The sequence below is a fragment of the Cottoperca gobio genome, chromosome 22, assembly GCF_900634415.1.
Source record: "Cottoperca gobio chromosome 22, fCotGob3.1, whole genome shotgun sequence".
NCBI classification, from domain to species: Eukaryota; Metazoa; Chordata; class Actinopteri; order Perciformes; family Bovichtidae; genus Cottoperca; species Cottoperca gobio.
The window spans coordinates 3,292,511-3,317,510 of NC_041376.1; the positions used below are offsets into that span (position 1 = coordinate 3,292,511).

Below are 25,000 nucleotides of genomic sequence, written 5' to 3' on the forward strand. Positions count from 1 at the left end.
GCATCAGATTAAAGGAGTGTCGCTGTGATAACTCTGCAGGAGCTGTAAAGTCCTGTCTGAAGAGGTGGGGGCTGATCAAACAGACAGTGTGATAATACAGGAGGGAAGCAAACTTTAAAGTCACCTGATCAAAGACACCCAAAGTCTGCAGGCCCTCCCGAAACCTGCAGGACAATAACAAGTTCTTACAGTTCGGCAGAGATGATACTGAAGCTTCGCAGTTTAAACACTTTGTGTCAAATTACAGACTTAATTTGCAGCTAAACTTTGTGATTAGTAGTTTAGGAGGAGAATAATATAGAAGTATGGAGATGTTCAATAGAAAGACATAATCAGAAGTCATGAGAATATTTCCATATGATACCAATAATGTGATAAGCTCATTTAAAGGGGACATATAATGCTAATGTTCATTTATCTGCACTTTAATAAACACAGAGCTGTCTCTCTACCTCTGCAGTGGAAGCTGCATCCTGGTGATCATCGTGAAGCTGACCAGATCCTCCACCAGAGCCTCTCTCTCCTCCAGGCTGCTGATTGGTCGGTTGCAGCCGGCTAACTCCAGGTACTCCCAACTCGCAGCCATGATTTCTTTCAGGTCGTCCAAAGACTCCGCCTCCGCCATCTAAAATCAGCCAATCAATCACTCGACCTTCTATCATAAGACATCTGTAACGAAACATGTAGTTTTACAACGAGGCCGTCCCACTCACCATGCTGACCCGGCTGGTGAAGTGTGTGTCGGGGGTCATGTGTATGACGGCGAGCGGGGAGTTGGGCGGGTAGTTGAACAGACACTGGAAGAGAGCGCTGGAGAAGAAGCCGACAGGAAGACCGCCGTGAACCAGAGAGAGAGCCAGCAGGCAGCCGACGTCAAAGTACAGGTCGTCACGCAGAGCTGGAGACGCACAGAGCTGTGGTTACTGCTCACACGTTTCTAATCTCCTGCCACTAAAGCATTTCATTCTTCTTTTAACATTTCAATAATATTGAATTATGAAATACCGGTGTTTGAAAAGAGAAAAACAAACGATGCAACTGTTAAAAAAGATCAGAATAAAATCATGATTTATACCCTGGGAGTCCAGTGCCAGGTTTTTGGAACCGTCTGGACCCTCGAACACCGCAGAGTCCTGGATCTGCTGCACCAGCAGCTTCAGGAAGAGCTGCCTGGCTGTGTCGATGTCCTGGAGGCTGCTGGGAAATGCAGTCTGCTGGTCGTCTTTGAACCTGGGCGGAGATGATGAGAAGACACAAATAAAAAGTGTTTACACACTACCAAATAAAGAATTTAAAAAATGAAAAAGGTGAGTTTATCGTCCAGTCACCTGACAGACAGAGTGTGCGTGAAGTCGAAGTTGGCCCTCCTCAACAGCTCCACACCTGCAGACAGAGCCTGATCCCTGTCCACCTCCACCTGCACACTGAGGGGGCGCAGCTGAGGGCCCAGCGCCCGCAGGATCTCCTCAGGTGATCCAGAGCCAACAGACAAAGGTCTGAGGGAGAGAGACAGAGAGAGGGAGAGAAGGGGGGAGAGGGAGAGAGAGGGGGGGGGGAGACAGAGGAGAGGGGAGAGAAGGGGGAGAGGGAGAGAGAGGGTGGGGAGAGGGAGAGAGAGGGGGGAGAGATAGAGAGGGGGAGAGAGATGGGAGGGTGAGAGAGGGGAAAGTGGAGAGGGAGAGAGAGGGGGGGAGGTGAGAGACAGAGAGAGACGAGAGAGGGGGGGAGGGGGAGAGAGGGGGGGAGGGGGAGAGCTGGGGGAGGGAGAGACGAGAGAGAGAGACAGACAGACAGTACAGAGAGAGAGGGGGGGTAGAGAGGGGAGGGGGAAGAGAGGGGGGGGGGAAGAAAGGGGGGGATAGAGAGGGGGGTAAGAGAGGGGGGATGAGAGGTGGGGGGTAGAGGGAGGTAGAGAGAGGGGGGGAGGAAGAGAGAGGGGGGAGAGAGAGGGGGGGGAGAGAGAGAGAGAGGGGGGGGGAAGAGGAGAGGGGAGGGGGAGAGAGATTTCATGTAACTGCCAATTAAATATAAAGGATCATTCTGACCATGGAGAAGAGGTGCGTTAGGTTTGTGTACCTCTTACTGCTGGAGGAGTGGATGGGTGAAAGGTGGCGTTTGGCCAGCAGACTTTTCCTCTGACGTTGCTGAGGAGACGCAACTAGGGAAGCTGGAAAAGACAAGCACATGGTTCACTTTAAATAAAATAAACTGCAGCATAAATGCAACAATATCAATAGCAAAATAAGCAGTAATTGTAAATTAGTTAAACAGCACTAAATTAAACAAAATAATGACAAAATAATTAACTATAATATATATAAATATTAATCAATTTGTTTCACACTTTGGAAGAAAGAGTTGAAACTAATACATTCAGATTCGACAAATGTTAAATCATTGGGTCCATCAGAGACTCAGACCTTTGCCGTCAGTAGCCTGTGTGCAGTCGCTGCAGGCCCAGTCGCTGGTGTCCAACTCCAGCCCCGAACATTTCCTGTGAGTCCCTCTGGAGCCACACAACCGGCAGCGAATCACCTCAAACCGACTAAAACAAACAACAACAACAACATGGTCACAGGAGCAAAACATGAGATACATTGTGTGTGCTGCTCCACTAGTGACAGTGGGGCTTTAGACTTTTCATTAATATTCTACACCACTAAAGGTAACAGTTTGTTTCCCTGAATGAAACAGTAACATAAGAACATAAATACCCGGTCGTGCTGGAGTGGGTCCGTCCGTTGTGGGAGAGGCAGGTGAGAGCGTCACAGTGCATGTAAACCTCCAGCAGGTCTGAATACGCGTTTGCCTCCAACTCCCATGATGCATCTCTGCAGAAAAGAACATACGGTGAATTACAAAACAATCTTGTCTTCTGCGGTCATTTCCTATTGTTGTAGAGTTCAGGTGTGATCACAACACATCCTAAAAGCCTCGTCACATATAAAGGATCACGTTACCTCTCTGGGATGTATATTCCCATCCGCAGCATCTCCTCCTGGAAGCTCTCCATGTTGTTACAGAGTGTACATTTGAAGAAGAAGAGGCCTGCACTGTGGGCCTGATGCTGACACACAGACAGAAACACACAACATACAGAATAAATCTAAATGCTGTTGAACAAACCAAACAACTGGCAAACTATCTGCACGACTCAATTCCAGAATTTGTTTTTTTTGTTGTTGACGTAATTTGCTTAAACAGATCCTTTTATTGTGCAATGTCATCAAATGTCACACTACCTGCACACAGTCCCTGTGGAACCAGCTGGCGTAGCACGACGGACATTTGAGGACGGAGTAGCTCAGGACGGGATCGATGGAGTCCAAACAGATGGAGCAGGACTGAGGCAGGCTGTGGTCTAAACTCACACACAGAGACTGAGTGGGACTGTGATCCGGACAGTACGACCTGGACACAGAGACAGGCGGCTTTTTAGGAGTAAAATTCAAGCACTTTCAAGGACCCGAGACCAATAACAGCAGCATTTCTATCTTCTTATGTTACAAGTTGATATCAAGATTCCACCCTGTCTTCTTACTCTACCACAAAGTGATGAAACTCTACGATGCAGTTCTGCACCTCTTCTAGATGTGTGTGTTGTTTGACACCATGTCATGGTGGTGCAAACATAATGCTGATGGTGCATACCGTAGGCGTCTGAATGGTTTTGCTCACTAGTAAACTACTAAGTGTTTGTTATGAAGGTAATAGTGAATACGTGAGGGAGGTTAGAGGTCATCGTGGCTCGAGCGTCGCCTCGAGCCACCTTACTAATAAAAATAAAAGCATTTAATGTTTTCACTTACGCGAAATTTCCGGTGAACTGAGAGATGAACAAGTTGCTCCTCCCGCAGGGGTAGTGGACCATCTTCCTGCAACTTCTGACGTTACAGCCGACACACGCTCCCTTCTTCTTACAGCTGCTGCACATCTGAAAGACACACGCACACAGTCAACACACACACGGTAAACAGAATAAAGATGAGATAAAAGATTTATTTTAGTCTCTCACCAGTCGACCAGAGCGACGGACCTCCTGTTTGATGTCGCCCACCAGGAAACCAAAGACGCCCTCGTCCTCCTCTCCTCGCTGGTAAACTCCACTAGACGTCAGCTGAGACACAACACACACTGACGATAAGACTCCGTCACAAAACCTACAGGTTGTTAATAATACCTCAGGAGTATCAACAGGGCTGTGTGTGGAGCCTCAGTGCTGTTAGAGGACAGATCAAATCATTTAAAACATCATATGGTTCATTAGTTTTGTTTAAACAAAACTCTTCTTCTAATGTTTGTCAGGCAACATGACGCCTTTGTTGAATTATAAACATTGATCATTTCAGTCACTGACAGAAACATTGGTTTTGTCTCCTGCACACCCCCTTAAACATGAAGTACGAACTAAAAGATATCTGCAAACACTGACTTCATACTGGGATTTATTGGTCAGTAAACAAATGAAACTGATTCACTGATCTCGTGGAAGTACTTCTAAGATCTAGAGTTGTAATTTTCTTTCTTTCAATGACGGCACAAAGAAACATTTGTGTAACTTTTCTTTAATGGAAAATTCAATTGTATACAACTCAGAGAAGAATCATAGTAATTAGGGCTGTCACAGAGTCAGCTCTTTATCATCTTTCTAAAACTATGTGCCTATTTAGTTATACAAAACTATTCATTAATCAGTATCTATTTATAAGAATGTAAAGGTGTGTGTATTATATTACATTGAGTGCCCGCCCCACACTGTCAGAGGAGAAGGAGAGAAGAGAAGCTTACTCTGAGCAGCGTGCACGGGAGTGAACCACAATATAATATATCTGAATATATTTCTCACTTATACCGTTATGCTCTTAATAAGCTTTTTTCAGAAATTAAGTTGCTAAGAGTCTAACAAGTCTCTGAATGTAGCGAGAAAGTCTCCAAGTTGGCAACACTGTTTATGATCCAAAATAAGTACTGATAGAATGACCTCATTTATTCCCAATTGGTTCTGTAAATCTTGAATAACCCTGACAGGTTGAAGATATGTTAGAAATTATAGGTTATAATTTTAATTTCTAAAGCACGGAATACACACACACACACACACACACACACACACACACACACACACACACACACACACACACACACACTTACCAAACAGAAGTAGTGAACAGAGAGTTTGTGCTCCTTGATTGTGACTTTTTCCCCAAACATGGCCGGGTCATCATCACTGAGCCTGCAGAGTGCACAGCCTGCACGGAGACAGATATGGAAGAATATATGACAGAGAGAGAGAGAGAAGGGGAACGACATACAGCAAATGGCCACGGGTCGGACTCGAACCACAGGCTGCTGTGGCAAGGACTCAGCCTTTGTATAAGGGTCGTCTGGGTGAGCTACCGGGACGACCGGTTTCGTCAGTTTTTCCCAGGACTCAGGACACACTTTATAACATTAAACAATTCTAATAAACATCCACTTATTACTGTTACCTCTGTGGAATGATTAATAACACACTGCTGACAAATTAAAACTGACAAATGATGATTTATAAATGCAGATTTAAGACTTTTGACTTTTTCTTCCGTTTTAGACATCAGCAGCTTCTGACAGAGAACATGAGTAATATAAATATATAGTAATTATGTAAAAGCAGTCAGGTGTAGGTGGGTGTGTGCAGATCACTTACACTCCCCCTGGTTGCTTCCCGTGACTGCGCGCTGAGACATCCTTGCCTTCTTCTTCATTTCGGTGTGAAGCGACCCTGCGGGGACAGAGACAGACCAACGGGGGTCAGAGGTCAAATCTACTGAGCTTTTGCAGAAAGATTTATCATCGCAAAAAAAGTGATGAAACTCTGCTGGATCCACTGTTAGAAATTCATACCGTTTCTCCAGATTTAGTTAAATTTAAAATAGCTTTATTTCATTTATTATATACAAATGTCAGACTGAATTTTGGGGGAAAGTGATGTCCATATATACTGCATGTCATCTATTTTCTTGTGCAGCCTTTTTTATGTGTTTAAATTCATGCTGACACAATTAGTTGACTAAGTCCATCACCATTCATCAAAAAAATATATATAATTAGTTACAACCCTAATATAAATATATCACTAAAAGTAATGAGGTCATGAGGCCTAAAGACAAGTGCATAAATATACTGAGAATGACATTAAAAATTAACTACAAACAACTTAATAGAGGTCAAGAATGGACACTGGAAATTGATGTCAACTTTTATTTTTGATTCAATTCAAATTATATGTATACGTTTGTATGAACTGTACTATATTACTATAAGACAATAAATACAGTTTACTCGATAAACTTGACGATATTTAACTGCAATATCAACACTAAAGTAAGCTAACGTTAATTTAACTGGGGTAAATAATTACGGTAAACACCTGTGACCGTTGAATATATGAACAACATATATGCTACCTGAGATATATATACACATATAAATATATTTGCATAAAATATAAAAAACGTAAAAAACGTAAGAATGTGCAGACAGACATGTCATTGTTTTGAAGAAAGATCAAACAAGCCTTTCAGGTTGAGACGTTACAAAAAGGAAATAAGAGTTAATCTTCATCAGATTTACGATGCAATTTTAAATAAATAAAAACCTACTTTACATTCAGGGGTGAAACATGTCAAATTGCAGCCATTGTGGTGTCGTTTAGTGAGGATTTATTCCGTTTGTTTGTGTTTTACGTCTGACTATCCGTCCAGTTTTAAATTTCCCTTTTTCAAAACAAAAATAAGTCATTTCCGCTTCCGCTGGTTTTTCTTCTTCGGCGCTTTGTATCCTGTTTCCGCTCTAGCGCCCCCTGATGGACGGTTGGCAAATGTCATCTAGGTGAATCATTGTGAATCCTGTGTGCCTACACCCAAGAATGCTTCTCATGGGAATACCGCAGTGTAGTTAAATCAAACTATTATCTTAATTATTTTGTATTGTATTTTGCCAGTGTACAGTATACACCTAAAAAAATATATAAATGGTTTCTCTATCATTTCTTTTAATTTGTCTATTGTTATTTCATATATTTATTGTTAAAAACTGCTTTAAAAATGTAGGCTATTATTATTTTATATTTAAATCTTTTATACAACATCACTCAATAACTACCAAATATTTATTCATTTTCAGAATTTTAACCCTTTAAATTCCAATGCCACTGTGGAATCTGGAAAATAGGCTGTAGGATGTATACCTTATAATTTATTGAGCTATAATCACTCATTTATAATTTATGTCTTTATTTATTTCAGGATTTAATAGACATATTTATTTATTTTATAGGCATAATTATTTATGTATGTAGTTATTTATTTAATATGAAATTAAATAGGATTCCAGAAGGGGACACAGTGTGCTGACCTCGGCATAGTAAAAACATTCTCATATCTTATTAATCAAACAGGAGAATATTGATTAAATACAAAGTCCATTTACTAACTAAACTGTAAATCTGTTAGTCCAGGGTTCGGCAACCTTTACTATCCGAAGAGTCATTTTGCACCTCTTCCACCAAATAAGATTTGTCTGGAGTCGCAAAACATATTTGATAACACAGCTTATAGATTTAATATATAGTTATACTATATTTGTTACATTTATGAAATTACAGAATGACAATAAAAGAAACTGTTGCTATTTTTAGCAACATAAATGAATATAATATAAAAATGCACAAAACAATAAAAATACAATATAAAAATGAAATCCCAAAGCAAAGCATACGAGCCAAACTACCAAGGAATGGCTTAAAAGAAAGAGGATTCGTACTCTGGATTGGCCTAGTGAAAGTCCGGACCTCAATCCAATAGAAATGTTGTGGCCAGACCTGAAAGCGGGCGGTACATGCCAGATGTGCCTCCGACCTCTCTCAACTGGCTTCTGCAAGGAGGAGTGGGCACAAATCCCCAACAGCAGATACGAGAGACTGGTCAGGGGTTACAGAAGACGTTTGGTTGAAGTAATGGCTGCAGAAGGAGTGTCACAAGCTACTAACTAAAGGGGTTCGCATACTTTTGCACAGGTCAACATTTCAGTTTTTGTGAGATAAACCACTTTTGTTGAATAAATAATGAAAAATCATAATACTTCTTTGTTTGTGTCCATTATTGTCCATTATTTGGAAAGTCTGCTTTACAAATTGGTGTTTGGATGTACATTTAATAAGGCTATTTTACATTTTTGTACAAAAACAATGACCATGTCTGGGGGTTCACAAACTTTCAAGCAGCACTGTATATCTATATATATCAATATATATTGATATATATAGATATATCAATATATATTGATTCTATCATTGATACTACATATTATTATATGACTCCTAACATTATTTCTGTATTAACCATGCAGATCTCATGCTGTATCTATGCAGCCCACTGATGCGGATCTCTACCGTTAACATGGTTGTGTTGATATTTTTTATATTCTGTCCATTTTCCTCACATCTTGAACATAAATTCATGTGAAACAACATGTTGTAAACTTTAATTGTTAGCAATATGTTAAGCATTGGCATTGTGGCTTATATTTTGGATTTGCACCCTACCTTAGATTATTTATATTTGCCCTCTTTCCACTTTGTTTTGCAAATGCAGCACAGCAATTCCCCTCGGGATAAATAAAGTTTTATTTTATCTTGAAGTAAACAACATGTCGGGCTCCAAAGCTGTTGCTATGGAGACGGAACACAAACACTCACCAGCGGCAGTTGTTATTCTCTCAGGTACATTTACGTTATTTATTTGACCATTTATGTAAAGTCTATGTATTTTACTCACGCTAAACGCCCAACTAACGTTATGTTTTGGGAGTTAAATGTACTTAAACAGGAAACGTTAGAGACTATCTTAACATTAGCTCACGTTGGCTAAATTAGCACTTTGTATGCTAGGCTAGCTAATGGCAGATTATAATGTGAGGAGGGTTCACTTCGTTTAACACGAGGAAACGTGATGTTGTGTTCACACAAGACAAGAGTTGTCTTGTCTGTGTGCAGGCTGATAAACACATTCCCATCCCATCTCTAATATTTTCTGTTATTACTCTATATGTGCTGCACGCTATCATTTTAATATCTTCTTTTATCTGATGTTGGAAATACTCAAAAATAGTTGCCAATCAACATTTTGTAAATTTGACTAATGAATTAATCGACTAATCATTTCAGATTTAGATTCTGAGCTGCAGACAGAACAACAAACACATGCATATAATTGTGTTATAGCTTTCATTTCGAATGGTTTATACCCATAATGATAATATTAAAACATGAAAACATGTTTTTAGAATTTAAATGTAAAAGAAAATGTATTTATAGTTTAAAAAACAATTAAAAAAGTATTCAGAGATTTAACTATGGCACTGTAAATTGAGTTAGGTTAATTGATTAATTGTAATTGAGTGTGTGTGTGTTCCTCTAAATCTTGTCCAATCAGTGGAATCTGAAAGAAAAAACATTCTGATAAATGGGATGATTAATTCCATATAATATTTATATATATGACATGCATGTTATGATATTTATAAGTATGGATTTTGTACTACTAATTTTTGCTTTGCACCTTTTATCTCGGATGTTTTATCACCCTGGGTGTTTTGGATAAACCATACCTGCCACCATAAAGCTCGTCGGCCTGTTGGTGTGTATGATGAGCGTGGCTTTAATTTTTCAAGCATTCAAGTAAGATCAAAACTTTGTCATAATGAAACTTTTGGCATGGAGTAAATGTGCAGGTGTTACCTTTTTACTCACTGATGCTGTTTCCTGATAGTCTTGTCCTCCATGATCTGCACATAATAACTAAAATGACTTTATCTTCGGTCTAAAAGCTCTTTTAAAGTATCAACTTCAAGTTTACACTTCGTTCACTGTGTTCTGCAGTCAGATATAAAACAAAGCAGCAGAGTGAGGAAGACGTGGAAGAGGAGGAGGGATCATGCCGAAGAAAGCCAAGAAAGGTGGAGGAGGTAGAGGTGGAGGAAAGACGGAGGAGGAGAGGCTGTTGTTCCTGCAGCAGAGAGCTCAGGCCGAGGAGGAGATGGCCAAGAAGAAAGAGGAGGTCCTCACTCTGTTTCTGAAGGTCGCTCTCATTTATAATCACTCGATGTTTAAAGAATAAATAAATCCTAAGACCAAAAAGTACATTAATGCTGTACTAATGTAATGTAACCAGAATGATCTCCTCCTTGGGATGAATGTGTTTTACAATTTTACTGAACATCTGCTGAACACATCGATTGTTTTCTCTCTGTTGAATCAGGACAAGTTGCAGAAGGAGGAGAAGAACACTGCGGTGAACCTGCTGAAGCTGAACGAAGGCTGGAGGTCGATTCTCCGTCAGACTCGAGCCGCCGATCTGCGTGGAGACCTCACGGTGCTCAGCCAGACGTTTGAGAGGCAGCTGGACGGCCTGGACAGCGTCGTCAAGGTGAACCGACCTGCTCCTCATCCTTATGCTTTGCACTTTGCTGACGCTCAGGACGTCACTTCCTGTTTGTTTGTGTTGCAGAATCTGGAGCGTGACCTGCAGGATTCGGAGCGTCAGTCGGCCTGGGTGCGGCGCGTCCACCTGCAGCACATGGAGCGTCTGTGGGCGCTGCAGGACAAGCGGCTGATGTTTGTGCAGCAGCAGTGGGAGAACAGCCTGCAGCACCTGAACTCCAGCTTCAGCTCCGACAGGTCAGTCTGAGGAGCCACAGTGCCCCCCCCCTCTGAACCAAGAGGGTGGACGTCTGGATTCAGAAAGTTTAGGTATTAGAGATCCTCATCCTCTGCTGCATTTTGATCCACTAGTGCAATACCCGGTGGATTGGATGAACTCTTGATATGTTAGACAGTCATTCATACATATCATATAGTTAGATGATGATGCTACAGCGCCACCTACTGGCCAGATGGTACTACATTTCTCATGGTCACTCAGCCTGACTTATATGGAAAGATTTGTCCGGACCTACAGAATCCAGGAAATCTTGTTCATGAGACTTACGGTTCAAAAGTTACAAGTTAGTTGTCATAGCGCCACCATCTGGCCCTCGCCCTCCCTTTGGTCCTCAGCAATATACCTGCCAAGTGTGACGTCAATCGGACGAAAGGTTATTCGAGATATGCGAAGGACACACGTACAGACAGACAGATGATAACGTCTCTGGTTGTTTTTCAGGAAGCAGATCTTGACATACTCTCAGCAGCAGCGAGACGATCTGGAGGACGCGACGTTCGCTGTGGAGCAGCAACACCAAACAATGATGAAGAAAATGAACATGCTGTACAGTAAAAGCATCGCAGCGTTCCAGATAAGTCAAGGAAAGGTAACTCAGAGTCACAGACTACTGTTGAAAAGTTTGTAATCTGCCAAAAAAGATGATTGTGTCCAGTCAGACGGCTGAGAGGACGAGTGTTTGAGGTTGTAGAGACTCCTCTTTACAAATAGATGTTGTTTTGTATGAAGGTTTTGTACACGGTGAACATCTTCTTCTTCTGATGCCAAAACTATTTCAAGCATATATAATACATGTGGTGTCTGAATTAAACAGTTTGTATCCCTGTTAGAAAAGTTATTATGGAAGAAAAGAAGAAACACATCCTGACAACAGCTGATTACAAACGGTAATATATCTCCCGTCTCTGTGGACAGAATGAGAAGCCGAAGGAGAAGACCGTCCAGAAGAAGCAGGACGCTGGGCAGGTCTCCAGCAGAGAAACAGGGGAGTTCTCCATGCTGCTCTTCCAAAACCAACTCCTAGATGAGAACATTGAGGCGGAAGAGAAGAAGGACGAAGAAGCTGCAGGTCAGTGCGAGACACATTTATTATTTGGTGATTTAATCAGATTTAAAGCCAATATTAAATCCATCAGAGGAGCCAAAGCTTCAAAAGCTTTATTGGAAGTGAAATCAATAAATAAGAGGCATCTACAACTAGTGTAAGGAACAGAAGTACAAATGTGAACTATACAAGAGCAATTACAGACAAAGTAGCAGGATCTCCGTGTGATAACGTAGCGTCAGATCTCGTCTCCTTCCTCTCTCAGGATGTTGTCCTCCACCTGCGGGAGAAGGGGAAGAGGAGCTCCAGTGAGACAGAAAACGAGTCGGTGGAAAAAGATATGACAGCCGCCAGAAACCAGGTGAACAGAAAGACTCATGCGCTCCGGGACCAGCTGACTCAGGCTCAAACGGTGGCGAGGAAACAGCTGACTGAGCTCACCGTCCAGAGCGACAAAGCGGCCAAGAAACTGCAGACGGTCATCGCCAAGGTGACACGCGTCTGTCTCGCAACCTGTGTGTCCACAACTGAGTGCTCTATGTTCTCATTCATCCTTTCCCTCTGTGCTGATCCAGGGTCAGAAGGTTTTACGAGTCGCCGGAATGTGTCGTAAGCTGGAGAGCGAGCAGAAGAAAGTCTCGTTGTTATTAATCCCGCCCGAGGCAGCAGAACCAGGAAAGGTAGGATGTGATTCAGAGTTCCACTTCTTCCTTTTGTCTGTTCCTGCGTGTGGCCGTGCTGATAAAAACTGAACTCATCTTCTTCCACTGAAACGTTTTCAGTGTGCAGGAGGTCTGCACTGGTATGTTCTTCTTCCAGGAAATAGACACAGCCTCGAACTCTGACCTTCTCCTGCCTTCAAACAAACTCAAAACACAAGCATTACAGCCTCAAACAAAGTTAGACTCTCAGTACTGTGTGACAAAGATCCCCTTTAATTATATCACAGGTCTAAAAGGTACACAGGTAGAAGAAACTTTGCAACTTCAGCAGATAAATGAGGTGAACACAAACTGCAGAGTGAAGCTCAAACATCTGAAGGAACAAGAACACACTTTGGGTGTGGGTGGACTTTACTTTAAAGTGGCTGTGATGGATGATGAACAGTGAACTGTTGCCTTCACTGACCTGTGTGTCTGCAGGAGATACCAGAGCTGCGTCATGTGACGAGGAGCATCAACACTTCTGTGCTGCAGCGAGAAGCTATGATGATACAGAAAGACGATCTGGTCCGAGAGAACCAGCAGCTGAGGCTTCTGCTGCGTCAGCACCTGGACGCCATGACAGTCAACGGCCACGACCTCGACGGACCCCACGCTCTGCTCACCGTGTACCAGGCCCCGATCGCCACCATCGCACCGGACGCCAACAGACGGTACACCGTCATCGAGGCTGTTCACGCCGTCAAATACTCACAGTGACACGGAGTTACTGATATAACGCTGCATTAGAAGAAGGACTGTCGTGATGTTTTACCTTTCTTGTTGAATTTGTTATTAATGATTGACACCACCAAAAACATTGAATCATAATAATTGTGTTTTCCTTTTTGAAACATAAAAAATTCCCTGATAAAATATTATAAATTCAAGGTTTACTTTAAGTCTCCTGTGACTTAATGTCAGTTTCAAGGAAACGTTTGTTCCATAAAGAAGTAAAGCTGCAACTAACAACGAGTTTCATGATGAGATCGTGTTTAATTATTTATTCTAAATTGTGTGAAAAGAAAGTAAATCATAATTTCCAAAGCGACGTCTTCAAATGTCTTGTTTGATTTTGACCAACAGTTCAAAACTCAAAGAGATTGTGTTTACTGAGATAAAAAAAACTGAACAAATGTGACGCTGGAGTTACTGGAACCAGACGTTTGACGTTTGACGTTCTGACATGAAAAATCACATGAACAGTTAATTATCAAAATAGCTTGATTGACTGATCAATAAATGAAGTAAGCTCTCGTAGGAATGGTGAAGATATCTCCACAGATGGAAGGAAATCTTAAGGTCTGGTCACTCGGTCACAATAACAACGAAAACAAACAAAAACACGATTTACTGCAAACATTTCAGTCAAAAATCAAAGACGACGCAGGAATTCATATCTTCAACATCTGACCCCCAAATCTAATTTAATAAACTCCTCACTTATTTCCATTAATGTTGATTTACTCACCAATTAACCAACTCTGTAAGCTCTTTAAAAACATGTTTAAGATACGAACTGTTGTAGGAAATCTTACAATTTGTTGAACATCTTGGGACCAGCAGCAGCAGCAGAGTTCATATCTACATTTGTTCCAACATTTGAGCTGCTCAGCGGCTGACATGTTGTGATTAGATGTCCTCACAGTTCTGGACAGACTGCCTTTAACTTGTGTCCCCTCGTCACATTTAAAATGTAGCACTAATGAGCGATTATCTGCACTCAGATTTACTGCGAGTAATAAGAGCCTTAAAGAAGTCATGTTATCAGGGATTTTACAAAAAAATTGTAAAGATTCATAAAACAAAGTCAGAAAAGAATCCTAGTTGTGTGTATTATGTTGTGTGTTTTGATTCCTTTCCATCCTATACATCATCTTATGACTCCTCTGGTTTATTATCATTTGCCCCTTATTGAACTAAGATATTGGATCCTGGAGCGTCAAGATGTCTCTTCATTAAAACTAAGAAGAACTGAGCCACATAGTGTAAAAGCAGATGTGACCTTTTTAAAAATATCCCGATTGTTAAATAAACTACAGAATCTTTAACTGAAGTGTTGAACTTTGCCTCAACTTTTATTTTGGTGGTACACTTCCTGTGCTTTCAATGCAGCGCTGTGGACGGCGTGTTCACACAGAATGATGAGCGGAGCAGCAGCCTCTGTACAGGTACACCATTTAATAGTTATTATAGACATTTTATATACATTTCAACAGTTGTATTCTGCTATGTGGTACAATCTTTAAAATCTGCTGTTTCATAGTTTGTAAATCAAAAAAAAAAAAAAAAAAAAAAAAATTACAAAACTCATCAAAACTCGCAAACTGATCAGAACTTTTTTTCCCCCATTTTTTTTGGAAGACTAGAAAAAATACTTTTATTGTATTAATCATGCATTACACAAACAAAAAAGTCTTTAGTTACACAGTAAGTTGTAGCGTGGGTGAAAAGAAAAATAAAGATTTGTGATCAACCAGGAGACGCTCGCGTTACAAATCCCTTCAGTTAAAAAAATTAAATTAAAACAAACCACAACGATGAAATAAAACTCTGGTCTGGATGTTCGGCCAATCAGGTGGCAGCTTTTGTTTTCAAAAACGGGCCCCGAGAGGCGTCTGATTGGAGCGTTTTCTCCTGGAGCTCAAACCGGTTCTTTTTTCCTTATAAGGACGAGACTAAAATAAAATTAAAAAATGATATAAATAACTTTACTCCGGCTTTGTTGAAGCTGTGATGAAGAAAAGTCAAATGTACTCGACGTGAAGAGAAAACTCACACAGTGACAGGAGGAGGAGCAGCGGAGGGTGAAGCCACGAGGGATGGACCTGCAGCTTCTCCTTAAATCAGACCGACTACAGAGGAGTTCCTGCAGCAGCACCTCCTTTACACTGAGACTGTGCTGCGTTCAGGTACCAATTTGGAAAGTCAATTAACAGAAGGTAGTTGGGTGGGTTGAGGGGTTAGAAATGTTTGTACTTCTGTTTTAATGGATTTCTTTATATAAATAAAAAATTATAATCTTTGTGTGCGTGACCGGGACAGACGCTGACCGACAAACGGAGCTCGTTAGCGCCTCCTCGGCTGCATCTCAACACTCCTCAGCAGCTCCTCCCTCTCTCCTCTACTTTCTACATGACGTGAAACCTCCACTGAGAGCGGGAGTGATGGCAGGACTGGACGGGAGTGAGGACCCAGAATCCTCCTCGGTGCCGTTAACGAGACGTTTCCACGTTTATAAAAACGATTATAAAAACTAGATTTATTTTACACAAACAGAAAAACGTCCATACGCAACTACAGTAACGCCAACTTCTGAATCCTGAATCCTTCGCTCCTTAACTTGGCGGTTTTAAACGCAGGGCTCTGATTGGCCCGCCAGGGGCTGAGGGGGGGGTGGTGCATTAACCAATCCTCTGTACCCATTAGAACAGACGTCCAATCAGCTCACACCTCGTCAGAGAGACGAACAGAAAATCTGATTTCTAACCCGATGTGGTCGTTTAAGTATTTAGTAACAAAACCAACACGTGATGTTCAGTTTCTTTAAGTTGATATATTTTAACTTGTTAAATTCTTAATCTTCTTAAAAACACAGTAAAAAAAGACAATCTGAAGCTTCAGATTTTAAGATTTAAAAAAACTTAAACACAACAAAACCTTGACTGGTTAAAACTTCAGACTTCCTGTTCCTGCGTTAGATACTCTTCTTCTCCGACTGCTGCAGCTGGAGACGCTTTAAAGGAAAAATCCCCCACAGATGTTCCGTTCAGTTTCATTTTTGACAAGCAACACGCTTCAACGATAGAACCGTTTCATTTACTTCAAGTTGAAGAAAGTTTCCTCTCAGGCTCAACTAGACATTTCTAATATTTCCTCTAAGTGTCTTTTCTCCGTCTGATGTTTCAAGGTTTTTCAGCATAACTAAACATTTGTTTACATTGTCGTCATCGCTGTATCCCGGTGAAACGCAAAGCATCCACCAGACGTCAACACACCGTTGCACCATTAAACGGATATTCTTCATTAATGGAGGAGGAACTGCAACAGCAACGATATTAAGTGAATGTTCTGTTTCAGCAGCGCTGAATGCAACGCTCACTTATCAAAGTAACAGTGAAGTCATGCTGCGTTCAGGTTACATAGTTCAGACTGTGAATGTGAGCAGCAGAGTTGGAAAAGCCACTGTTGTAATTCTGAGTCGGAGATGTGAGCCCCGTGAGCCCCGTTATCTGCTATTTGGCAAATAGAACCACAGAAGTGTCGACGAACGAGCCGCTAAAATGGTGCGACTGCAGGAGGGTTGGCACTGGCTGTTGATGAAGTGCAGAGCGTTCTGTCGGACAAGAGTCATGTGATGGTGGCTGGCACATGTATGTTTGACTTAAACGTTAACTTCCAAGAGAGACCAAGTATTCACTGCATCGCCACCGACCTCACGAGGACACATACTTGGTAAAGGTTCTGGGCGTCCCCAAAATGTTTACGGGTTAAGACGCCGATATAAACAACAACGTCCCCGAGTCCAGCTGGGGACCTTTGTTGTGTCCCTCATTTCCTGTCATCTCACTAGCCAATAAAGACAAAAAAAGAATCACAGACGTGAACCGTACGAGAGGCAAGTGAAAAAAAACTAATTCCAAGATCGATTGTTTTCTCTCCTGTGTTTATGAAAATTAATCTGCAACTACGATAATCAATTGTTTTTTAAGTCATAAAAAAACCGGCAGAATAGCGCCGATTAATAGTGACAGTAATGTTACAGAACTTGTGTTTAGAGTGCAAGGAGAAATTAAAACAAGAAATCTTTTGGTCTATTGAGAACAGTCAGTAAGTGGCCAAAATGAGGATTAAAACAAAAACAAAATCCCTGCAAAGCTTTTTATTTCCACCTGTTCTCACAAAAAAAAAAAAAACGTAGAAAGATTATCCTGGCAAAACTTAGTTTTTAGGCCATAAACACAGGAGATAAAAACATAAGATCACTTAGAAAATGGATCACCAAAATGTTATTTTTCTCCCTGGCCTCTGTGGAAACAGTTCTCTGTTGAAGATCGAAGGACCGACACCAAAACCTACGTCTGACGTCGTCCACAGAAGAAACGAGTGAACACAGAAACAAGAACATCACAGAGCGCTGATTCATGGGGAGGATTTTTCCTGTAAATTCCGCATCTGCTCCTGCTGTTGAGATACGGCGGTCAGACTTGTGTTTACACGCGGGAGGGGGGGGGGGGGGGGGGGGCTTCATGTAGTGTCATCGTGACATCACAGGACAGGTGAGCTGCTCAGCTTCGACCCGCAGAGTTTAAACAACGTTTCCACAACGTTTCTGCTGCTGAACGTCTCTCAGTGTCTACAGTCAATCAGAGGGAGACGACACTGCTGCACTTAACTTAAAGTGTGTGTGTGTGTGTGTGTGTGTGTGTGTGTGTGTGTGTGTGTGTGTGTGTGTGTTCAGTCGGTCACCTCCAGTCTTTCATTAATATATAATCTGTGTTCAGAGAGCTGAACAGACCTGAATACTGTTTGTGTGTGAACAGACTAGCCTCTCTCTCTACGTCTCCCTCCCTGTCTCTGTCTATCGGCCCGCGGTCCTCGGCTTCTTCTTCTCCTCCTCCTCGCCTACACGTAGACCCTTGCGAGGGCGTCAGCTCCGGCGGAGGCGATGTAGGCCTTGGAGGGGTGGAACGCCACGTCGTAGATGGCCTCTTCGCTCTTCTTACGGTGAGCTGTGATCTCCTGAACGCACGTTTTACTGTCGAGGTTCCACAGACGCAGAGAGCAGTCGTGACCTGAGGAGGTGGAGGAGAGAGGAGGAAGGTTAAGAGGAGTATCAAGAAGAGGAGGGAAAAGATATGAAGAGGGAAAAAAGCAGATAAAGAGGAAGGAGAGGAAGAGGAGGGGGAAAAGGAAGAGGGACAAGAAGAATACAAGTAAGAATCAAAGGAGGAGGAGCAGGAAGAGGAGGAGGACACATTTTGTGTATGACGCAGCTTCTGTGTGTTTCTTACTTCCAGACATCAGGTAGATCCCGTTAGGGTCCACAGCCAGACTGGTCACTGCATCCAGGTGAGCCACCATGGCATGGATCACTTTACCTGCACACAGACCATTAGTATCGTTATGTTTCTCATATCAAATATTGTAAAATATGTCGCTGGCAGGTTTTGAGATGAATTTAAGGATCTGAGAGTCTTTTATCAGGTGTACTGAAAACAAACGTAAACTACTGTCATAGCTAAATCTCGTCCGTAAAATTATGTTATGATAAAATAACTGTTTCGGGTTTCAGATATAAATAAATAAATTCAACATAAACACAGCAGCTTCTCACACGATGTGGTCGAGGAGACAAAAAGGACGTCTTGTGTCTCACAACACAAGACGGGGAGCGCGACAGACAGACTGACCTGACTTGTTATCGTAGAATTTGATTTGTCGGTCTTCATGAGCGGTGATGGTGACCGGCAACGTGGGATGACTCACCACCTTATTGATATGATTCGAACCCGGGAGTGCTGAGAGGAGGGGAAGAAAAAGACAAATATTTAAAGAGTAGAAGAAGAAGAAGAAAAAGAGGAGCGAGTGAAAAAAAGAGAAAATTGTTTTTGTACAAGTGACTCGGGCAAATAGTGACAATGCACCTAAAAATTACACATTTCTGTTGCGTCTGTTTGAATTTGTGTGTCACTTACTGCCTTCTCCCTGACCCTTCAGCACCAGTGCATTCTGGGAAGTCTCCAGGTCGTACACCACCACATCTCCGCCGTTAAACGACGCTACCATGTGGGCGGGGTCACACCCGTTAAAGTCCACCGACGTGGGGACCCCATGCTCTACAGACACACAGATTAACATTTTGATAAGTTGCTGTTCCTGTGGTCTCCTCTGTCCTCCGGGGGCCCTCTCCGGCCCCCGCCTTCTGTCCTCACCTTTGTTTGTGTTGAAAGTGCTGATGCAGGGGTTCTTCTCCGTCGGGTTCCACAGTTTCACCGTTCCGTCAGCCGAGCAGGACAGGAGGCGGTTCTTGATGCCGCTGTAAGCCAATCCCCACACAGCGTCCGTGTGTCCCAACCACGACCCCGCCAGGACGCTGGGATCTGATTGGACGAGAGGAAACAAAGGGGGAGGGGTCTGTTATTGTACTGCATGGTCCTGCTTGTTCTCGTCTTTCTGAGAACCAACAAGTGTTTTAAAAGTGAGGACAGTTATGTACAAGTATGAACATTGTTGGAAAATTAGGACAACTGAATGTTCCCACCAGAACAGAACTACAGTCGTGTGAGTGCTCGTGTGTGTTCGTACCGTAGGTATCATAGGGGTCGACATTAGAGCTGGGGATGTTCCACCACTGGATGGTCGAGTCGATGCCTCCAGTGAAACACTGTTCACCACTGGAGGTCATCGCCAACGACAACACTGGACCGCTGGAGAGAGAGAGACAGATCTCTTTAAAAGGTTTTTACTAGTTGTGTTAACTGCAGAAGTTTTAGCAGATAACTTTTCATTAGCTGTGTGTGTGTGTGTGTGTGTGTGTGTGTGTGTGTGTGTGTGTGTGTTACGTACACATGGGCTCTGAATGTATAGACGGGCTCAACATCAAAAGAGGCACTTCTGTAAAACAAAAAGACAGAAATAAAACATCCAGATTGTTATTGAACACATCATCATCATCATCATCATCATGCAGCCTCCCTCTTCATCACCTCTGTTACTAATGTTTAAAACGGAAGCTGAGCTCTGTCATGATGTCCCGTGCTGCACTAAACCCTGAGGGGAGTTGTTTGCAGGGATTATGTGCGGGACACTGATGCGTCTGTATTTGAAGTTCGGCTGAATAGTGTCAGAAACGCTGCGGTGAGGAGGAAATGAGATGCAAATACTGAAGGATCTGTCAGGTCTGAGGAAGAGGGGATTTTCCTCTGAAGCAGAGAGAATCCACAAAGAAAGAGCTGCACCAAGTGAAGAAATACTGTCTGTGATATACAATAAATACAAGCTCACGTATAGACGGAAGAAGTACTCTGACGAAAGGTAAAAGTCCTGAACTCAAAATGTATCATCAGCTAAATGTACTTTAAGTATCAGAAGTAAAGTATTCATTACGCACAATGGCTCCTTTCAAAGTAATATTACAAAATACTATTTTATTCTGTTAACTAATACCTGTAGTCATCACAAACTGTTCTATGTGGTAAGCAACTGTCTTCAGATTCGGGTTCGCCCTGTGAACCAAATCATTTGCCAAGTTAACTTTGTTTACTGACGCCGCAGCATTAAATCTGAGGTGCAACAGTTCCTCCCAGAAAGCTTGGGCAGGGGGACAGTCGTCTGTACGGTCAACCAGGATACAGAGCTCATAATGCACAGGAGGAACCAGCTGAAGTCGTTTAGATCCATCAGTGTGGTTTCCCAGTTAAGGTACAGCTACACTTCAAGGGAAAAGTTTCTCACCTCACTTCACTTCACTTCACTTCACTTCACTTCACTTCACTTCACTTCACTTCACTTCACTTTCACGGAGGCTTGTAGGAAGCGTTGGGAACTTAATCTGCTCATAGTCTAGGTCATTAGGTAGATACTGAATTGTGTTGAGATTAAAGCTGGTTCATCCATCAGAGCACTGGCTCACTTTAAAGTACAGATTTATGTTTTGCGGTGGTGTATAAAGTACTTTTTGGCAGGGACGGTCTTCGTGAGGTTCCACAGTTTGAGGGTGTGATCCTCGGACACGGTGACCAGACAGGGCTCCACAGGGTGGAAGGCCAGCGCTCGAACGCCGTCAAAGTGGCTCCGCAGCGTGTACTTCGGGTTCCACGTCTTCCTGAACGAAGACTCCTTATTGGACGGCAGCTGAGAGTCAATAACATACGATAGATAACTTGATTAAATTGATCAATGAGGGCGTCCTAAACTGCAGCTGGGGTTTAGTTTGTGTCTTACATCGTAGCTGTAGTCTGTTTCGTCGTTGGTGACTGTGAGGTCAGCGAGGTCGCCCAAACCCAGCACGCTCTCCAACACGTCGTCTGAGCTGCCTAACAGGAAGGACTTCCCACTGCCGGGAGGAAACGGGAGAGGCTCCGCTGCAGAGAGAGAGAGGGATTTAATTTAACAAACTTAAACTTCTTAACAGTAGAATCCCCTTTATTTACTGATTTATGTCTATTTTCAAAAACCTTCAATGCTTTTCCCCCTCAGGATTTTAAACTAAACAGTGCAGGTGTGAAAATGTCCCGAGTCTCTCACCCCACTCTGTCCCGTCTCCAGAGCTCCGAGCCTCGCCCGCTCCCTCTCCGTCCTCTGCCGTCACCAGGAAGTCAAACTCCTTCAGAGCCTCCTCCGTGTCTGCGTCGTCCTCCGATGCCAAGCCCTCGTTCCCCACCTGCAGGAGGAGGAGGAGGACAAAAACATCAAGGAGAGAAGAATCAGGGAAAGCGGAGGGAGAAATCAGAAGGGAAAGAAGGTGGAAGGCCCGGGTGGAGGAAGGAGGATGTGTGTGTGTGTGTGCGTGCGTGTGTGCGTGTGTGTGTGTGCGTGCGTGTGTGCGTGTGTGTGCGTGTGTGTGCGTGTACCTTGGTTTTGTGTTTCTTGGCTCGGTGGTGTTTGTCAGTGCTGATATCGTCCATCAGGTCTCCCTCCTCATCCTCGTCTTCGTCGCTGTCCTCCGCGTTCTCCAGGAAGTTGAACGTCTCCAGAACGTCACCTGGACTCCTGGACACAGAAACACAAAAAAGGTGTAACCCGTGTGACCTCTGACCCCTGGTAACTCTGTGTGTATGTGCATGTGTGTACCTTTTGCTGTCCTTGCGGCGCTCCGTCCCGTTGATCAGGTGCTGCAGGTTCTTGTTCTCCACAGATCCGTTCTGCTCGGAGCCCGACAGGCCGAGCAGAGATCGAACCCTCTGCGTACGAACGTCCAGGATGGTGTCTGTGTATCCTACCTCCTGCAGGTACCTGGACACACACACACACACACAGTTTTACATCATAGTGAACTGGATTCATTTTGGTTTTGAAGACGCCATCTTGTAACGTTGATCTGCAAATTATTTTCTGGATATTAATTATTTTGTCTTTAAAACATCAGAAAATGCAGATCACAAAACTTGACTGAGTGTTTGTTAATATTATATGACAAATGAAATATCAAACAATGGAGTCGGCCATGTTCTTCAGATACTCGGAGGACAATCTAACTGACAACTAACTAAAAGGATGATTAGTAACGTCGTCTCTTCTAACATTGTACAAAGAGTTTACACTGAAACTTGTTCTTACTGTCTGAGTAGTTGTCTTCCTTGTTTCCAGGTGAGCTGACTGTTGGCAGGAACAGCAGAGACCTCGGAGTCTTTGGCGTCTGAAAAACGACAAACACACACAGAAATCAGACAATATGGGAAATACTGATAAACCAACACCCGCTGGACATGTTCACGCTCAAAGGCTGTGACGTGACTAAACTAAAAGTCATGATGGACAAAGACAGAAGTCTACTTGAATGATTTTAATGAGTAAGAAGATTGTTCCAGTGTTACACTTCTTCCTAACAAACAGTGAGCGAGCAAACTCTGGCGGATAGCTCGCTGAAAACGAACGCCAGGATCGATTTTGACCAATGAAAATAGTTTGGAGGTGAAGCAGGTGTGTGAAAATGATGTTGACGTTGTATCCAGTTAGGAAGGTCTTAGTCAATACGATCAGTTTACGTGTCGGGAGAGAAAAAATGGGACTCTTAAACTGAGAATCAGGGGGAAAGAGATTAAAGAGGAGAAGGAAGATGAGAGTAAAAGTATTAAATGTATTTCTGCGTTACACTGCAGGTTAACAGAAAGCTGCTCTGTGACACATTAAACCAACGTCTCTTTATCGTGTCCTTTCATCACCTACCTGATTCAAAGCTTGGCATCTTCATCTCCCCTTGGTTTAACTCTGTGCCGTATTTTAACTTGTGGTACTTTGCTCTGAGGAGGAAACAAAAGAAAATTAACTAATTAATATTCAAACAAACAGCATCAATATTTACTGTTTTAGTCTGTAGACGTATTCTTTCAAATCCTTCACATTACAAACACACCTCAGCAGGAATGAGCAATATTATATTAATCATGGCGTCTTCCCACTTACACTCCAACTCCTATTTTAGTCTCACATGTTGATGCCTTTAACTACTTTTGATATGATCACCATTTGTGATGTGAAAACAAATTGGGTCAGTCTCAGAGCTGCATGTGACTAACAGTGAGCTGCAGGACATTATAGCGCAGCAGCGTCTGTACTTTGGATGTACAGAACTTGAATCACATGTTTCCCTCTATGAGCGACTGTTTCACCTCGTCAGCAGCTCAGACTTTCACAACTCGTCCTATTTCTCTTCTTCTGCTATTTAATTCAAACTGAGTCGCATGAGTGGAACACGGCTGACGTTTAGTAGATCATATATATCAAATACTACACATCACATTATTGGTTTTATTTTATTGTTTTATTTTTAAGCAAGAGCAATGGTAACATCGTCCTTTTGTGATGTCAATGTTTGCTTCTGCTTTGTGTTCCGGGTTATTTCTTTACTGCTAAAAGTACAATTTTATGAGACCTTAACTGCTGCATTGGAAAATGGTTTGCTAGTTACAGCTTAAAATGTGTAAAAGAAACACTTAGTTTCATATATTAGTATGAAATGAATAACTAAATGTGTAATTAATGAACACAGATTAATAGGTGATGAACAGGATTGTGAATCGCAGACATAAATGCAAATACCAAAGTTTCCTATCAGCACTTAAACGCACCACAACTGCAGACCGTGTTCACACTGCCAAAGTGTTCAAATCAATGAAAAGCATAAACATGTTATTTTGACTGATGGATTATCTCTGCAGACTTTCAGTAGAAGTGAAATCTTATGTGTAACTTGGAAAAAGATCAGCATGATGAAACATTAGTAGTAAAAGAGAAACCAGTATCCTTTGATCTCTTTAATTATAGTGATTAATGTTACGACACAGAATCAGTTTCTTACCTTTCCTGTTTTAAAGCGTATTCTAACATTTTTATTCTTCTAACCAGGTCGTTCTTCAGGTTCTCCTGCCCTTTCCTCTCCCCCTGCAGGAACGCTATCCTCGCCTGTAAAGACACACAGAGAGAGACACAGACGGTTAATTGATGAGGTCATCAAACAGACTGAAAGAGACGATCAGAGGGCAAAGGTGAGGCGCAGATGTCATACAAGTTAAGCCATCGCCTCAGTATCACCATGTTTAAACATTTTCTTCAGTATTAAAAGTGCTTCGATGTGGGGAATCTTCTTTCATGCAATCTCATCAAAATGTAAAGAAATGTAGGCTAAAAAAAAAACATACATGATGGAAACCCTTGTGTGAATTCTTTTTAAATTATTTGTCTTCTCAAATATGAATATTTAAAGCTTTGCATGAGAGTAGCTTTTGGTTTTGGACTGTTGGCTGAATAAAACAAGACATTTGAAGACATCA

General features: G+C 42.3%; 3 protein-coding genes across 5 annotated transcripts in view; 1 reads left to right on the forward strand and 2 right to left on the reverse strand.

Moving 5' to 3' along the window:
* Positions 1 to 6,776, reverse strand: part of g2e3 (G2/M-phase specific E3 ubiquitin protein ligase) — an 8,946-nt gene extending 2,170 nt beyond the window's left edge. Inside the window, exons 1-15 of one of the 2 annotated variants that reach the window (XM_029460615.1) lie at positions 6,647 to 6,776; positions 5,687 to 5,761; positions 5,152 to 5,249; positions 4,016 to 4,117; positions 3,810 to 3,934; positions 3,243 to 3,411; positions 2,961 to 3,067; positions 2,715 to 2,831; positions 2,421 to 2,545; positions 2,077 to 2,167; positions 1,329 to 1,496; positions 1,076 to 1,230; positions 714 to 898; positions 453 to 625; positions 125 to 164 (exon numbers count right to left, since the gene is read on the reverse strand). In XM_029460615.1, coding sequence (XP_029316475.1) covers positions 125 to 164; positions 453 to 625; positions 714 to 898; positions 1,076 to 1,230; positions 1,329 to 1,496; positions 2,077 to 2,167; positions 2,421 to 2,545; positions 2,715 to 2,831; positions 2,961 to 3,067; positions 3,243 to 3,411; positions 3,810 to 3,934; positions 4,016 to 4,117; positions 5,152 to 5,249; positions 5,687 to 5,744 — 1,713 coding nt within the window. In that variant the 5' untranslated portion in view covers positions 5,745 to 5,761; positions 6,647 to 6,776. Of the gene's footprint in view, positions 1 to 124; positions 165 to 452; positions 626 to 713; positions 899 to 1,075; positions 1,231 to 1,328; positions 1,497 to 2,076; positions 2,168 to 2,420; positions 2,546 to 2,714; positions 2,832 to 2,960; positions 3,068 to 3,242; positions 3,412 to 3,809; positions 3,935 to 4,015; positions 4,118 to 5,151; positions 5,250 to 5,686; positions 5,762 to 6,641 lie in introns of both variants that reach the window. The other variant, XM_029460614.1, reaches the window with a different exon arrangement.
* A 3,175-nt stretch (positions 6,777 to 9,951) lies between these two features.
* On the forward strand, positions 9,952 to 14,820 carry drc2 (dynein regulatory complex subunit 2). The gene is given in 9 exon segments (XM_029460057.1): positions 9,952 to 10,118; positions 10,299 to 10,466; positions 10,548 to 10,717; positions 11,202 to 11,391; positions 11,685 to 11,804; positions 11,806 to 11,829; positions 12,071 to 12,295; positions 12,381 to 12,485; positions 12,948 to 14,820. Coding segments are annotated over 9 exon segments (1,425 nt in total). The 5' UTR covers positions 9,952 to 9,974; the 3' UTR covers positions 13,227 to 14,820.
* strn3 (striatin, calmodulin binding protein 3) overlaps positions 14,671 to 25,000 on the reverse strand; it is a 19,042-nt gene continuing 8,712 nt past the window's right edge. Inside the window, exons 2-16 of one of the 2 annotated variants that reach the window (XM_029460053.1) lie at positions 24,529 to 24,632; positions 23,397 to 23,470; positions 22,788 to 22,866; positions 22,302 to 22,463; positions 22,082 to 22,220; positions 21,756 to 21,891; positions 21,453 to 21,592; positions 21,184 to 21,347; positions 20,076 to 20,123; positions 19,815 to 19,936; positions 19,442 to 19,609; positions 19,205 to 19,345; positions 18,920 to 19,027; positions 18,521 to 18,607; positions 14,671 to 18,301 (exon numbers count right to left, since the gene is read on the reverse strand). In XM_029460053.1, the coding sequence (XP_029315913.1) occupies positions 18,132 to 18,301; positions 18,521 to 18,607; positions 18,920 to 19,027; positions 19,205 to 19,345; positions 19,442 to 19,609; positions 19,815 to 19,936; positions 20,076 to 20,123; positions 21,184 to 21,347; positions 21,453 to 21,592; positions 21,756 to 21,891; positions 22,082 to 22,220; positions 22,302 to 22,463; positions 22,788 to 22,866; positions 23,397 to 23,470; positions 24,529 to 24,632 (1,842 nt within the window). In that variant the 3' untranslated portion in view covers positions 14,671 to 18,131. Of the gene's footprint in view, positions 18,302 to 18,520; positions 18,608 to 18,919; positions 19,028 to 19,204; positions 19,346 to 19,441; positions 19,610 to 19,814; positions 19,937 to 20,075; positions 20,124 to 21,183; positions 21,363 to 21,452; positions 21,593 to 21,755; positions 21,892 to 22,081; positions 22,221 to 22,301; positions 22,464 to 22,787; positions 22,867 to 23,396; positions 23,471 to 24,528; positions 24,633 to 25,000 lie in introns of both variants that reach the window. The other variant, XM_029460052.1, reaches the window with a different exon arrangement.